The sequence below is a fragment of the Equus asinus genome, chromosome 15 (assembly GCF_041296235.1).
Source record: "Equus asinus isolate D_3611 breed Donkey chromosome 15, EquAss-T2T_v2, whole genome shotgun sequence".
In the NCBI taxonomy this organism is placed as follows: Eukaryota; Metazoa; Chordata; class Mammalia; order Perissodactyla; family Equidae; genus Equus; species Equus asinus.
In genome coordinates this window covers 46414572-46430504 of record NC_091804.1, presented here as the reverse complement: position 1 = coordinate 46430504, position 15933 = coordinate 46414572, and the positions used below count along the sequence as shown (strand labels likewise).

General features: G+C 50.2%; 2 protein-coding genes and 1 long non-coding RNA gene across 6 annotated transcripts in view; 1 reads left to right on the top strand and 2 right to left on the bottom strand.

Moving 5' to 3' along the window:
* The window catches only part of GNAS (GNAS complex locus), a 53742-nt gene extending 40988 nt beyond the window's left edge, over positions 1-12754 (bottom strand). For all 3 annotated transcript variants that reach the window (XM_070486189.1, XM_070486190.1, XM_070486191.1), the window contains exon 1: positions 10413-12754. In XM_070486189.1, coding sequence (XP_070342290.1) covers positions 10413-12234 — 1822 coding nt within the window. In that variant the 5' untranslated portion in view covers positions 12235-12754. The remainder of the gene's footprint in view (positions 1-10412) is intronic.
* Positions 1-15933, bottom strand: part of LOC106825115 (neuroendocrine secretory protein 55) — a 54819-nt gene that overhangs the window by 29183 nt on the left and 9703 nt on the right. The gene's annotated exons all lie outside the window — the stretch shown is intronic.
* The window catches only part of LOC106825122 (uncharacterized), a 37724-nt gene continuing 36310 nt past the window's right edge, over positions 14520-15933 (top strand). The window contains exon 1 of one of the 2 annotated variants that reach the window (XR_011494708.1): positions 14520-14928. This is a non-coding gene — a long non-coding RNA (uncharacterized lncRNA). The remainder of the gene's footprint in view (positions 14929-15933) is intronic. The other variant, XR_006514007.2, reaches the window with a different exon arrangement.

Sequence of the window (15933 nt, the reverse complement as noted above, 5' to 3'; positions counted from 1 at the left end):
AAGGGTTCTGGTTTTGTCCTTGCCCGCTGAGTCCAAGTCTCTACCTAGAATCCCTTCTCTCAAGCCTGCCCAACCCCTCACCTCGGATCATTACCTCTTTGCACCTAAAGTTGAACACAGAGATACCCCCTGGCTCTCTCTTGGACAACACATCAAATTTAACTCCCTCCCCTGACCGTGGCAGGACCCCAGGATTACTCAGTAGAATTGTTACAAAGTGGAGCCTTGTCACATTTTAAGAATCAAACTTTGGCCTTTTCTGAATGTCACTTGGCAAATTCATGGAATCCTTGAATACAGCGCTAGAATCCACCAGGCCCCAGGAATAAGAACCCACCAACATCTAAGCCAGTGCTCTCTTTCCACTCTCCTAGGACCCCCTGGAAAGCTGGGGTTCCTCTGCCCACCCCTTCCCCCATCAGGGCAACGCGGGAAGATAACAAGGAGTAATCACCATAAACTCGCCCCATGCCAAACCGCCCTAGGATAACCAACTTCCTAAGAGTGTTCCAGAATGACTACAGCCCATCAGGAAAATTTCCAGAAACTCCCACTCGGAAAGAAGAACCCTCCTTCAAGTGTCCATCTTAAAACCAGCCGTGGCCATTTGTTTGCAAAACAAAATGATCTAATATGCTTCCCTTTTAACAGCTAAAAAGGAAGAAATGAAATCACATAAATGTTTAATTATAAATAGCGATTAGTTTTCTGGCAATCCAACTTTAAAAAAGTTTCCTCTAATGTCTGGCATTTGTTTTTGGGTTCTGCCTGGAGGCTTCTAAGCATTTCCTTGGAAAGATGTGGCACTTGGTCCCAGGCATAATGTCAAAATCAACATTCAAAAACACGCCTGGTGTAATTTCGAGGATTCTGCAATAAGGAGGTGTTAGCTGAACTTGGAACATAAAGAAAATGCTCCTTTTAATTTTACGTGTCCAATGTATAATTTATCAAATTACTGATTGTTTCTACCCCTCACCTGAAAGTAATCCTAACAGTCAAAGCGAGTGTTTAAGTTCATATAGATATCTGGGGCGGAGACAGTCATTGTCTTACTTTTCCTTTCTTCTAGACTTTGCAATTACCTTAAAGGCCATAAATTCCAAATTCTCTAAGGAAAAAAAAAGTTTAAAAAAACTGAATCTCTGTTGAATCTGTAACCTCTGACAGCTCTATTGAAAGACAAGATGGGAGGAAAAATCTCCATGTTTTAGGGTCGAAACAGAATAAAGAAGCAGTGAAGTCTTCTTTCATGAGGGCTGCTTGGGAGGGAGTCTGGGTAGGTGCAAGATGAGGGGTAAGTCTCTGTTTAAAAATACAGTCATGATTTAGTCCTGTTACGATTATTCCAAGAGAAACTGGCTATAGAATCTGTCCTAGGGTTGGGGAGGGGACATCAACCATCTTATCAAAGACCAAGTGCAAGACTCTTGATGAGGAAGTGTCCTTGGGACACCACTTCTATCAGCACAACTGTCATTTATTTCTAAAAGATCCTATTTTACCTTTCTCAGTGCAGTCATTCAGAGGCATTCCTTCCACTGCCCCCCACTCCCTTGTGATCTAACTTCCTGCCTTGAAATATCAGTTGCTAAAGGTTATGGGTCACCTCTGTGCAGTAGGTTGGCTCCCTGTGGGCCTGGGACTAAGGTAACCCAGGTAATAGAGCCCATACCCTTGTTGCCGGCGTCCATGCACTGCCAATTAAAGGCTCTATTCATGTTTTGTGGGACACATGCAAAATGGGGTCCCAGCCACCCCAGAGCTGATCTGTAATCAGCAGCCATCTGAGTACAGTCTGTATATCTCAGCATCCTTCTCTACAATGCAGAGTGAGTTAATTTAGTGCATGTCAGACATACAGAGAATTCCCAGCCTGCTACGGACAAAGGCCCCTAAAGAACCCCTAAGCGGTAGATGTGATCATTTAAGGGTTAAAATCTATGTAAGCCCTGATTTATCCCAGTCCACGGATTAGCTACGGGACTGACTGAGTTAATCAGAGTCTTCCAACAAATCATTATTTACGTCCGTGGAATAATTCTCTTTCTATTCTATTTAGGGTCATCTGGGTCACCACCTTCTTTTTTGAGATTTCTGGAAACTACTCCTACCCCAGAACGCACGATTACCACCATTAGAATAAACATTTTTGACTGGCTATTAGTAACTGAAGTCAACCTCCTTTCCTCTGAAGATGACTTTTCTTTTTAAGGTGTTCAAGTTAAGACATGCCTGATCGCTACCTTCCCCAGAATTTGATATTGATAATGTTAGGTTAGTGGTTCTCAACTGGGGATGGTTTTTCCCCAAAGGGAACATTTGGCAATGACTAGGGGCAGTTTTGGTTGTCACGCTGTGTATTTGGTGGTGGTGGCGGGGGGTGGGCTCTGTGTGTGTTACTGGCATCTGGTGGGTAGAGGTCAGGGATGCTGCTAAACATCCTACAGTGCACAGGACAGAGGCAGATCCCATGACAAAATGTCAATGGAGCTGCTATGGAAGACCCCTGTGTTAGAGCCCCAGAATGCTCCTAAAATCCCAGCACACAGACAACAGGGAGAAGTCACAGTTCAAAACACAAGGCTGGGGGTGACTAAAGCTTTGGGGCCTATTAAACACAGACTTTGTCCTGGGGTGGGGTGGGGGTGAAAGTGCGGCGGGGGCCCTCTCTACCTTCGCTGGCTCTCGCCTTCCTCTCTCATTTTTACCACTGATGTGACAGACTTCTTCTGCCTTATGCCGTCTCACCATCTAGTGGCCACCTGAAATATCAACTCACCTCACCATCTCTGGCCCTTCTGGAGTCAGTCATCTAAAAGATTTGTATTTGCATGGGGGGGAGGGCAGTGCGTGGAAGGACCCCTGAATGATGTATATTATTTTGTTAATAAGTTAATTAAGCATCTTAATTAAGACCTATACAGAGAGTGGCTATAAGGAGTTAAGATGGACACTTTTTAAGATTTCAGAAGCCCATGAAGGCCAAAACCTCAAGGGGCTGAAGACAAATAAAATTTGACTTATTATTAATGAGGACCCCACAGGGCTTCTGCTTAAGTCCATTGGATACTTAGGAGTTACCATGTATAACCAAAGAGAAGAAAATGGCATCTACTTAAAAGGATGGTTCCAGTGGTCTCAGTAATTCAAGTAGCTGTCTACTTCCTAAGTTAACACCATCTATTTTTGATAGGTTGGCTTTTTTTTCCTTTTTCAGTTGGACCAATCAGCTACTTTTACAGCTAAAGAAACTGAGACCCAGCCATGTGGTCCCAGAGGTCAGAGGGAGCTAGGATGGACACTAGCTAAGATGTAGGACACTGTTTCCTGCTCCCTTTGGCAGAAGCAGCCCTGCTCGGTGCTGCACTGTCTCACAGTTCCTGACTTTAGTTTTTGTGCATCATAAGCATTATTCTTTCTTTCAAAAATCCCAGAGCTACAACCTTACCTGTACACAGGTTCCCTGTAAAAAAAAAATCCCTCAGAGTCAGTTGCACATTAGCAATCAGTTTGATGAGAGGCAAAATTGTTCAAACAGGAAAGAGGAGAGAGGTAAAGTGGTCTTTTGACTGAGGGTGAGAGGAGAGAGCTGGATAAATCAAAAAAGAGAGGCTGTCACTGTCCAAGTTCTTATTTCCTCAGAAGAACCGACGCTCAGTAGTGACTCTGAGCTCGTGAAAGCTTGACTGCGGCACTCCTTAGAAAGTGGGTACAGGAGATTTTCCCTTCCCATTATCAACTCATTAAAGGAAGTTTAAGGTACTTACTCTGTCCCACACACCAAATGTGTGTGACAACGTCGGAAACACTGACTGACTCATAATAAATTCGGGATCGGATAACAATTTATACCTTTATACCTCTCTCCTTGCCCCAGTTTGAATCATTAAGAAACATTTAGTAAAATCTAACGTTCAAGTTCTGTGGGCAGAACTCCACCAGTCAAACTGCTCATGAATTCTCCTGAGGTTTAACAAATTACTCTGCAATGCAATTTGGGATTTTCCCTCTGAGTGAGTACAACAGAGGCACACTCCCTTAATTTTTACTGCTCTGTCACAGATCGGTTACCTAACATTCTTCCCTCATTACAGCCCCCGGTAGTTACATGCATAAAACTGCTTCAACACTTCTAACTTGAAAGGCATGCACCTTTTGGGCTCAGTTTGTCAGAGACCAGAGCGTCCTAGGTCTCAACTGAGCATGTGAGGGTTCACAATAGTTAAACGTCAAACACTGGTTTTTTGTGTTGTTCCCTACCTCATTCTTGGAGGTCTCATCTTCAACTCCCACTGGCTGGCCTGCTTCACCATCTGGCTGGTGGGAAGGAAAACTAAAGACAATCTTTTTTTTCGCATGTGTAATAACCACAGGAAAATCTGTGCTCAGGTCCCCAGGGCTCAAGCACAGTATTGAGTTCATTTATAGACAGGGGCTAATAAAAAGAGAAGGAGGTGGCAGTGGGTAGGGGATGGACCAGGGGGATAGGTGACACTTTTTCAGGACAAGTCAAAAAAGTTTTCTCCTCATCTTGTCTCAGCTATGTCACTCACCTGAGAGTGACCTCACACAGCCATGAATTCGACACGGTGTTGTCTGTCTACTGCTTGCGTTGACTTTATTTACAAAATGTGTACAAAGAGTGTACTCTGAAACAAGGAGGCATAAAGATAGAATGGGTGCCTAGTACTTTTAGAACTTACAAGTTAACGGTCTCAAGGGGAATACAGAAAACAGAAAACAAAAAACAAAAACAAAAACCTCACTTGGAGCAGGGAGAGGAAAGTCCAGGAGAAGCACATTTCTAAACATAACGGTTACCGTTTGTCGGCACTCATGTGTACCGGGCACTGGGTTGACGATACCCTTTAAAGGCTTCTCTCAATTTCTAGAGGGTATTCACTTTTAGTATCTGGCCCTCTTTTTAGAGGAATTAAGGAAAATGATATCTCCTCCTCTGATTCCTCTGGAAACATCCCTCCGTCCTTCGAGGCTCCTTGGGCCCGCCCTCAAGGCCAGTTTGCATCTGGGGCCTCCCACTCACCCTCCTCACTTTTATAAAGGCCACTAACTGCTGATTGGCCAAGGAATTGCTGATTCTTCAAGCCGGACTCCCAAAGACTCAGGCCCATTTTTCTCTTACTTCCTGAAAAGATCATGATCTTATGCCCAGGGTGACCACAGGCCAGAATAGGAATCTGACGGGACAAAGACCCTTTCAGTCAAACTCAATGACATTTGTTAAGGTGAGTGTTAGCAGGGCCAGAGTCTCAGAGTCCCTATTACTGGGGGGCCACCAGGGCTGGAGACAGTTAATTAGACTGACCAATGCTTTTAGTTCCCTCCCCGACTAATTGTTTTAATTGATAGTGGGGACCATCTCATATCCATTGGCCCTGCCCTTTCTATCTTGAAGATTGCTACTCTTCCTGAGAAATTTGATTTAAATTGGAGAACTGGCATGTTAATTTCACATTCCGTTCAGAACCCAGGGAGGCACAAGGTGGTCTTGGGAAGAACGCCACTTTTGCCACAGGTTATAGGAACCAAGAAGTGTAGAGATCAATATTCATTCGCTATTTACGTGTCTCCTAAAAGTTACTTTATGTAGAGGCATGTGAAGAGCCACAACTTTGCTGGGGGTGAGGGGTAAATTTTATTCGGTCAAATGGAGAGGCATGGCTGGCATGGGAATTTCAAATCTAGGCAGTTAGGTCACCTTCTCTACAAATAAACTTATTTTTTGCTTAATACCAACCTTCCTGCATAAAAGTCAAAGGTGATTTCTAAGATTATGCACTGACTCTTGCTAACTAGGAATTAGCCCTGACTAAAAGTAAGGAATACTTTTAAAAAATAATCACTATGAAAAATATGGAGCAAGAGTTACTTTAACAGGATCATTAGATCCAGGCCAGGATTCCAAACAGTCTGTTACATGCTAACACTAAAACTGTAGGGGAGCTATGCATAAGAGCAAGTGCATTTTAAAATTATTATTAGTTTTTTTTTTTTTTCAGTGGAAATCTGAGTAAGGAGGAAAGCTTAGGCCCTGCTGAAAACTCCTGGGGGATTTTAAAAAGACTTTCAAGAAAATCTGCCTTAAAAAAAAGAAAGGAAAGGCCAACAAACAAACGAAGACTGCAGTGTTGGCAGATGAGTTAAAGCAAATGTGGAAACTCACCATGACCATAGCAGTGACAGGTACCTCAGACTGGGGAGCTCACGTTTCACGTACACTCAATGGACATTTATAACCAGGGATCTGTCAGGGTTGGCTGTAACTCAGAAAGCAGAAGACGGCTAGACACCTGTCAGCTGACAAGGGACTTTACGAGCACAAGCACACGTGCAATAATCATGCTTTACATTTAAATAATGCTTTATAGCTTATCACCACATTTTTAATAAGCAGGGTCCTTCCTGAACTAGAAACTCTAGTCGCCTTTACTTACCTTGCAGTCTTTGAGCAAAAGTCCCTGACATTTAATCTCTGAGCTTTTGGTTTATTTGCCTATGAAATGGGATCCTATCACGTTTTTATTGCCCAAGGCTGTTTCAAAGGACAAATGTGACTCGATGAAAGGCTTTCAAAAATACCATAAGAATGTGCTATCATTATGCGTAATCATTACTATTACTGGTTACTAATAACTGAAGGCAGTGAGCCTGTCCCTTTCAAGTCAGGAGGACATACACAGAAAGACAATATACCCCACTTTTCTTTGCTTAATACCAGTTTTCCATGGTATATACAATATGGGGAATTATAAAAATTAACCTAGATGTATAGCAAAAAGTTTTTTTTGAGAGAAATCTATGGGAAATCCGATTTGAAAAGGCACGGAAGAATTTCAGCCTTTGAGAAGCATGAAATACTACTGGGAGGCAGAGAATGAAAAATCATAAAAGTCTCTCTTAAGGCTAAAAATTTTGTGCCATGGTAAGCCATGTCCTTCCCACTGCACCAAACAGCTCACTGGAGGCATTCTGAATATGGAAAAACGGCTGTATTGGGGAAAAAAAGAAAAAGGCACTCCTGCAGGATGGGAGGCGGTGCATCACGGGCGTACCTGGGTGGCATAAATAAGTTATCATGCAATTAATTGAGATTCCCTGTATAAATACAGTGTCATGGCAGAATGGCCATTATTATATACACCATTTGCCTGCACAATTTTAATAAAGGCAGCAGATACTAAGACATTTTAGCGGCCTTCAATTCTTAAAAAAGAGAAAAATCACACTCAAATTAGGTTTCAAAAACCATGTTTAAGCCATCAACTTCTAAAGGGCAACAGAAACATGGAAACAGCCTATTATTGGGTAGTGCTGAGTAGGAAAAAGGCTTCAACTCTAAGATATACCAGAATTTTAGTCATATTCTTGATTATCTATCTATCCATCCATCCATCCATCTTCCTTTTTAAGATTCCTTGTGATATGGTTAGGCTGCTTGGGCAATAAAAATGGAGAGGGTATATACACAAGCACACACTCTCGCACATTTTTAAAGCAACAAATGAATCTGCACGTCACAAATTAGGAACCATATCAAAGGATGGTCATCTGATCTGCATTTTCAGTGGTGAGAATATACGGACATCTTGTTTCCTAAGTTGGGACTAGAATGTTAGTAAAAAGTCTTCTCCTAAACATGTCAGTCTTCCTCCTCCCCCTCCTCATTTGGTAACTCAAACCCAGATGGGGCACCTCTCTCGTCACTTTGCAAAATGAAGCTTGATTAGAAATTAGCCTGGCTTGACAAATCGCACTGCCACAGCAGGTGACACTGGCTATCTGAATTCAGGTTCATGCTAGACATGGCCTGAGGTTTAGTCTCCTGGACTACACTGCATCCAAACGAGCACCCTGGGAGCAGAGCCAGGACAATGGCAGGGTGACCCCAGCAAACTTCCTTTTATTAAGGTTGATTTCCTCCCCTGATACAAAATAAGGGTAAGCAAGGGAATTTTCTAGTATTCTTAAGACTTGGCCCCAGACATGGACAGTTTGCTGCAGAGATGATGTTGGCATAATCTATGGTATAAGCCTCCATTCCTGATTTGAGTGAACTGAGCTCCCCTCTCCCCAGACCCTCAGGATAGAGCACTTAAGACCTAGAGCAAAAGCGATTTTAGAGGAGAAAGTCTGCTGGGAAAGCTTCATTCCACAATGAGGGAACTGAGGCCCCAGCACGTAAGGGACATGCTAACCAGGGATCAAGTGCACACTCTCCCTTGGCTCTCCTTCTGCACCCAGTTTTGTCTTCTCTCCATCACAGGTTTGCTTCCTAGACCAACATGTGGAATATGGAAACGGAACTGTTATGGCAAAACCAGTTGTCTGCAGGAAAATGGGGGCACTGTCACTTAAGGCTCTGTGGCTGGGACATCTGAAATTTAAAACTATCTTCCTTTTGTATGCTTTTGGGAAAATGATGTCATTATTTCCCTGGTTGGCATCAATAAAATGACCATCACATTTAAAACTGTGATTTGTGAGAGACACACGTCACAATAGCATACAGTTAGGTCCATAATGTCATTAATAAAAACCATCACATTATAAAATATTCAACAAACAAATGTAGCACAGCCTTAGAAATTGTGATCCTGAAGTCCCTTGAAAGGTATTAGAGAATAAAATGAAGAAATCAAGATTGTGGAGCGTCAGTTTTGAAATTTTCATTTAAGCCCCACATTCAGATCATTGCTGCTAATTGCTGGTTTTACTAACTGTGGCACAGAAGTCCACGCCCCAGATTTGAGCTAAGGAGGGTATTGAGGAGGGGACAGTGGGAGGCGGGACAAGTGGGAAGGGCCAGGGAAGGATTTGGAGATAGGGGACAGGGGCTTGTGGTGGCGGGAGGAAGGGGGTCCTGGAGAGGGGAGCGGGCGCTGCAGGTAGAAAAAGTGAGGCGAGAAGGAGGGGGAAGGTGGGGGCACCAAAGGTACCCTTCTAAGAGGATTATGAACGCAAGACCTTCTTCGGTATCCCAAGCCCATTTGCAGAGGATCTTACCTTTGAGCCTCTTTGCCCCCAGCTAAAACTGCTTGAAAACATTCACATGCAAATATTTACATATTTCATAAGTCATATTCACAGTTTTACCACATTTGGTCCACACACTTAAAATACACTCGAAAGCATTTTTTTTTAGTTTTATTTTAATTGCATTTCAAACACAAGACGGCATCCCACTCACAACGCATAACCCCTCTCTTTTTAAACCAAGCCCCTCCTACTGTGCTCTTTATAAATCCGTAAGTGATTGGCTTACCTCAGGCTCTTCCCTAGGAAAAACATGATTTCATATTTTTTAAACATAGCCACGCCCACCCCCTTGGAACCAGCCCAGTGTGGTTTTGGATCCAGACTTGCCTACGGCAGGTTAAGTGTCTTTTTCCCCCTCCTCCCCCCACCCCCCATTCAGGTGAGCCGAATGTGTGCAGAATACCAAACTTATGTGCGTAGCCCCGGACGCCCCAGATACCTGAGTGTCTGGTTTTTCAACCGTAAAGGCGGGAGGGTTTGGCGAACGAATGTGAAGTGAGGAAACGCTTAGCGCAAAGGGAAAAAAGAGAGAAAAGACATACAGAAAAAAGGTTATGGAGGCCGGCGGGAGGCGGTCCCCTCGTCCCCCAGCCAGTGGCCCAACTTGTTACCCAAGATGTCCCACCACCTTCTCCTCCGCATTTTTCGCGCCGCCCGCCGCAGAGCGCCAGCACACAGGTACCACCACAGTGTGCGAACACGGAAAGTTTCTGCCTGCACCATGGCGCAAAACACAAGACAGCCCGTTCCCCGGTACAAGTACACAGTCGGCGGGTAATTTGGGAGAGCCGGGGTGGGGGTGGGGGTGGGAACTGGAGGACGCTTGAGCATATCATGCACAGGCGGACACAATATGGACACCAACACACACCAACAACAAGCTATCTGAGTCCAAGCAGCCGTGCCAGGCGAGGAGGGACGCAGCTTCCCCAACGACCCCAACCCACGGTAGCCCCAACCAGCCTGGCCAGGGAAACCCCGGGGCCCCTCCGCAGCAGTTCCAGGCTCACCTGAAGCCCCCGCCTTTCTTGCCGGCCCCCACCCCAGGACTCGCGGGCATCTTACGGTCGCTGGCGCTGGCTTGTCCAGCTGGAAACGACCCTCATTGTTGTACGGCACCACTTTTCTCCCTAGAGGGCACATACTTCGGCCACCCAAACCCACCCGAGCCCCTCTCCCACTCCCGGGGCAAAGTTAGGGCCCCTCACTGGAACTTTCTAGCAGGCTCTTCCTGCTTTTACCCAGACCTCCTCCTCCCGCTGCCAGGCCCCGAGCCCCACCGGGCAGCCCTGCCACCCCCTCCCGGGTCCCCCGGCGGCCCTGCTCCCCGCGGGCAGAGTCCGCCGCATTACCTAGAAGCAGCAGGCGGTGCGTACACATGTAACCCATCTTTTCGTCCTGGAGTTGCTTGTCGATGAGCTTGCTGCGTTTCTTCTCTGCGCGCTTCTGAGCACGCTTCTCCAGGGCTTCCTTGCGCATTTGTCTGCGCTTCTCCGCCAGAGGAACCTTCTTGACCTTGGGGCTGCGCGGGGCTTTGGGCTGGGGGCTCTCAGATCCACCGAAGCAGCCTCCGAAAGCTTGCGTGAGGAAGTTGCGGAGCAAGTTGCGCCGGGGCTTTCGGCGGCGGCGATTTCGCCGGGGCTGCACCCAGCGGTGGCATCCGGAGGTCCCATCGTCGGATTCGTCTCCGCTGCTGGTGACCGACCCTTCGTCGTCGTCGCGGCCGCGCTCAGACCTGCCCCGCCAGGCAAACGCGCGAGTAGGCTGCGGAGTAGGCGGATCGGCAGCCTGGATCTCGGGGCTGGGGGGTCTAAGGAAACGGAGCTTAGGTCGGGCTCCAGAGGCAGGGGCAGCAGGAGCTGCCCGGGCGGCAGGAGCGGCTGGGGCGGCAGGGACTGCCCTGGCGGCAGGAGCGGCTGGGGCGGCAGGGGCTGCCCTGGCGGCTGGAGCGTCAGGAGCGGCTGGGGCTGCCCCGGCGGCAGGAGAGGCAGGGACCGCGGGAGCGGCCCCAGCGGCAGGGGCTCCTTCCCCGGGAGAGGAGACTTTTCCTCCCTCCGCGGAAGCGGCGGCTGAGCCTCTTTCCATCTCGGCTGCTTCTCCCTCAACTGGGGGTCCCTCTCCCTCCGCTCGCGCTCTCTTAACTGGGGCTCTGGAGACCTCGATGGGCGGGTCGTCAAGCGCGATTGGGGGGCTGTCCATGTTGACGGCAGTGTCGTCGACCCCAACGGGGGTGCTGCCAATCTCGAGCGGGGGTCCGGAGATCTCCATCGGGGGGCTGTTACCCACGAAGTGTGAAGGAGGTCTGACAGCCTCTCGGGATGGGCTGCCGATGGCGCCCGAGACCCAGAGGGGGGGCTCGTTCGCGGTGGGAGTGAGGAAGACCTCACTCGGGATCGCGACTGCCGTGAACTGGCCGCCATCACCGCCGTCGATTTGAGGGATAGCTCGGGGGAGCCCAGGGGGTGGGCTGTCGTCCCCAAAGGCTGCTCCATCAAACTCAAATGGCATAGCCTCCTCAGGGGGAGGGCTGCAGCTTCCTCTAAAGCCTGCGTTTGGGGGCCTGAGGGCTTGGGGCTCCTCGGGTGGAGGGCTGGAGACCCCCGCCCCTGGACCTCCTGGAGCAAGGTCTGAGACCTGCAAGAGAGGTTGGCTGCAGCCTCCCTGGCCAGGCTGCTCAAACTCGAAGGGCATGGCTTCTTCTGGTGGAGGGCTGTAGCCTCCCAGGCCTGGGCTGGCATCACGGAAGGCTCCGGGCTCCAGGAGTGCTGGGCCGAAGGCCCCAAGGTCTGCTTGGGCCTTAGTGGTGTCTCCAGGCTGCTCCAGGGTAGGCCAGAAGGCTCCCATGCTGGGCTGCTCAACCTCGAAGGGCATGGCTTCCTCAGGAGGTGGGCTGTAGCCTCCATGGACTCCGACTTCCTCGATGGCCTGGCCAAGGCTCTGGAAGTTGGGCCTGGAGACCTCTTGGGGTCCACAGGCCTCGCCTTCAATCTCGATGGGGATGGGCTCGCTGTTAGGCGGTTCGGTCTCCATCTCTTCGGCTGGGCCAGGCCCAGCACTGGGGGCAGCTGCCCCTGGGGCCTCCAAAGATGGCTGCTCGGGCTGTTCCCCGAGTTCAAGGGGGATATCGCGTTGTCCTGACATATTATTGCCGTCGAGGCAGTTGCGCAAGCCCATAACACGGTGGCGGACTCTTAAAATAAACTTGGGGCCCCGTAAAACGGAGCACCCAACCAAACTAGGGTGAAAAAAAAATATTTAAAAAAAAATCAAAGTACTAGCTAGAAAGTTCTCCAATTTCACTTTCCAAACCTCTGTGAGGTCTGGAGGGTCAGGGCCTCACACCCTAGACCGTGGCAGAAGCAACGCTATTTGTTGCTGGTAGTCTTGGTTCCTCCCTGGCCACTTTTTATCCCCTCAGGCTGCCCCCCTGGCCCCCTTTGGCCTGCCCTTGTCCCCTCCTCTCTGTCTCTTTGCTCCAGGCCGGCCCCGCCTGCTTGGATCTGAGGAGCGTGCCGATTCGGTCCGAAAATCGTTCGTAGTGCTCTCTCTCTGCCACCAGGGGACGCCGGCCCTGGTGCCCAGGCGGCTCTAGGAGCCGGATCCTGGCGCCGACAGCCCCGGACTTTGGGTAAGGGGGCTGATGAGCGCAGGCCTCGCAGGGACGTTTTGGCTCCTTCCACGCCTCTCCCTGACTGATTTGGAGTCTTTCTCCCCTGGCCAGAGAGCTCTCCTGCGTTGCGGGACACGTGACGCAAGACGTGGGCCCTGAGCTGCTTGAGCGCAGGAGCTGAAACCCTCCCTCCCGGACCCAACTGACTCTTCTCGGGGGGAGGGGGGACTGCAGGAGGGTTTCATCACCTCAGAATACCCCTGAACCCAAGCCGCAGCCCCCAGCCCTGTGCAGCCTCGGATCCTGAGCCCCAAGTCCAGAGCGCAAGGCTTTGGGCGCGTGGGAAGGGGGCAAGGGCGCGCAGCGGATATGCGACAGGTGGTCGTGAGCCCACCAGCGGGGTGGACAGGAGGTGAGGGGTGAGGGGCTGCCAAATGTGCGCACACAATTTGTTTTCAAAACGCTTCGGGGTACTTTCCCTGGCTTCTGCAGTTTTTGTTTGCCGGCTTGCCGAGGCTGGCTCCTTTGTAAAGCACTTTGATGTTCCCCATCCCCACCACAGTCTTGGGGTCTCCGTAGTAGCCTAGGGTGGCGCAGGAGGTTTTCTCCTCCGTTTATGTGGACGATGATTCAGGAGAATAAGAGGGTCTCGGGCGCGTACCATGGAGACCCTCCAAGCGGTAGCCGCCGCGGTTCGGAAGAGGGGTCGGGGCGGGGGGCGCAGGATGTACACCAGGACCCCATGAGTGGAGCCCTGAGTTCTGGGGAAGAGTTAAAGGGGATTTTGGTTGGGAGTTATGGCTAGTTTAGGGTGGTCTGAGAGTCTGGACAACTCTGTGCGCGCCGAACCCAAAGACACCGTGCCGTGCCGGCAGCCGCTTGCTGCTCCGAGCCTCGGGCACCGGTTGCAGGGTCGGTCAGTCGGCTCCTCTAGTTCCTCTCCAGCTCCTCTCCAGCACCCCTCTGTCCCCTGTCCTCTCGCCATGGGTCTCCCAGGGCAGCCGCTTTACTTTTCCACTGCTAGCGTCCGCTGAGGCGGCACTAAGCCCGGCCACAAACCCAACGGTCGCCCGGCTGCGCTCCCATCGCCGTAGAGCGTGGAGGGGTCAGAGCCTGCCGGGGTAAAGACCTGAACCACCTGGGTGGGCTCAGCGCGTGCATGCCTAGTGCTCTGGGTCTGGGGTCTGCGAAGGATTTGAACCCCGGGAAAAAAATGCTACTTGTAGATCACATAAAACCCGGGACAGAGGCATCAGGTCTGTCTCACTAGCGGGTGATACCAGCCACCTTTGGGCGCAAGGCGGCTAGGCAGGGGGGCCGGCGGTAGGCCCCCCCCCCCCAGCGGGGGAGGGAAGGATGGTGGGACGAGTGTTACATCGGGTGGGCTGCGGCAAGCGGGGCACACCACCTGGATCGCTGTATCTATGAAGCACAGGCGGCAAACCACGCACGGTCCAATCTCGTTAAGTCTAACGCACCCCTCTTAGAACGAGGGGACCACAGCTACTGTGCATCGTTGCCCCCGCATCCACCATCCCGTGGCCACACTGCACAGAGGAGAGCTGATAAAGTCGGACCCCGAGTAATGTTTGGGGCCCCCCAAAGGCGTATCATCTCAGCTCTATGAGTCTACACACTTCCAAATACCAACACTGAACTTTGGTTCAAACTTTCACCAACTATCCCTACACGCACCGGCTCAGCCACTTGGCCATCCACTAAATGGGCCAACTGGGTCACAAGAGTCAACTCGCTCCCCACCGACCTCAGCGCTGGGTCAGCCATTGGGCTGGGGTCACGTCAATCAAGGCTGCCTGGCGAATGAGCAGGGGGTATCGGACCGGAAACCGGATATGAGGGGGAGGTCCAATAGGGGGCGCCGCGTTGGAACGCCCTAAGAGGTTGTGTTGCTGGGGTGGTTGGAAGCGGTCGGTGGGCGGGCGTATGGCGGCCAGGCCTGGGACGCCACGAGGCTGGCTGGTGCCGTGGGGGTCACTCTTCCTGATGCCACAAGTCACAAGGACTAGAATGGGAGGTTGGTGGCTCTCAGGGGCCAACCCTTGGTCTCGCTGATGGCGGTGAGCAAACCTACTCAACTGTCACTGGGGCAAATCCAGGAGGAAGAAGATTTCCAGGGCCTGGGGCAAAGGACCAGGATCCCGAGGAGGGAGAGGGCTTACTGCCCCAATGCAGAGCAGCAGCCTCAGATGGATAAGGAGTTGATGCCCCAGGGATGCTGAGCCCTGCGAAAGTGGAAGGTCAGTAGACGTTGGGGTTGGAGCTCCAGGGATGCCGCGACAGGGGCCCCAAAGGGATGGCTTGCTCTCGCCAGGCCTCGCGCTCGGCCCACTTCACTTGGGCTCTTTCCCAAAGTATTATTCATCAAGGAATGGGTAGAGGGTGCCTTTGTTCGACATCCTCCTGGGCCTGTGGGACCCCTGTGTTCAGTACTCTTCTGGTATCTTGGTTCTTTGCCAGGAGAGCACATGCGTTGAGGGGATAAAGACTGGGCAGATACCAGTCCTCCATCCTAAAGGTAAAGCAGCATAAAAACGAAAGAAAAGACCTCCAATTGGGGGAGACCTGATGGAGAAAATGGCGTTTCAAATGGGTCTCCATGGAGGGATAAAATGCCTTGGCTATGAATAGAAGATATGGGGGATGGGAGACGTTGGCCTACCAGGAACAAAGATCCAATGGTAGGAAAAACAGCACATGGCTGGATAAAGACCACAGGCTACCTTGTGGGGTCCTGGGGGAGCAGCGGGAGAGAAAGCAGGAAAAATTGGCTAGGATGTCTCTGAGGATACCATGGAATATCGGGGCAAGCAGTTTTGAGGCTATTTTGGTAGGAAATGGAGCAGAGGTTGAAGTTTTTTTGTCCTGCAAGTGAAGATTCGAGCCTAGTTTTAGGAAAAGCTGAAGCAGTGTAGAGGATGGTGCCGATGAAGAGAACAAAGTGGGCTGTGACTGGTCATGACCTTTAAAGAAGAGAGAACCACACTCAGCGAAGGAAAGAGGAAGGCTGAAGGAAGGGACTTGAGGGATCTTAAAGGACCCTCTAGAAACTTCTGCGCTAGAAAGGCACAAAAGGTGGAGTAGCCAAAGTTTGGCACCTGGATGATGGGACACGAGTGAGGCTGAGGGGAGGTGGGGATCTGGGAGGAAGTGGCATAGAGCTGGAGCCAATTTTATTTCAGACATGGCAGAGGGAAAAGAAGGATGGGCAGTCTGGATGGAGACTTTTAAAGCCTATTATTCAG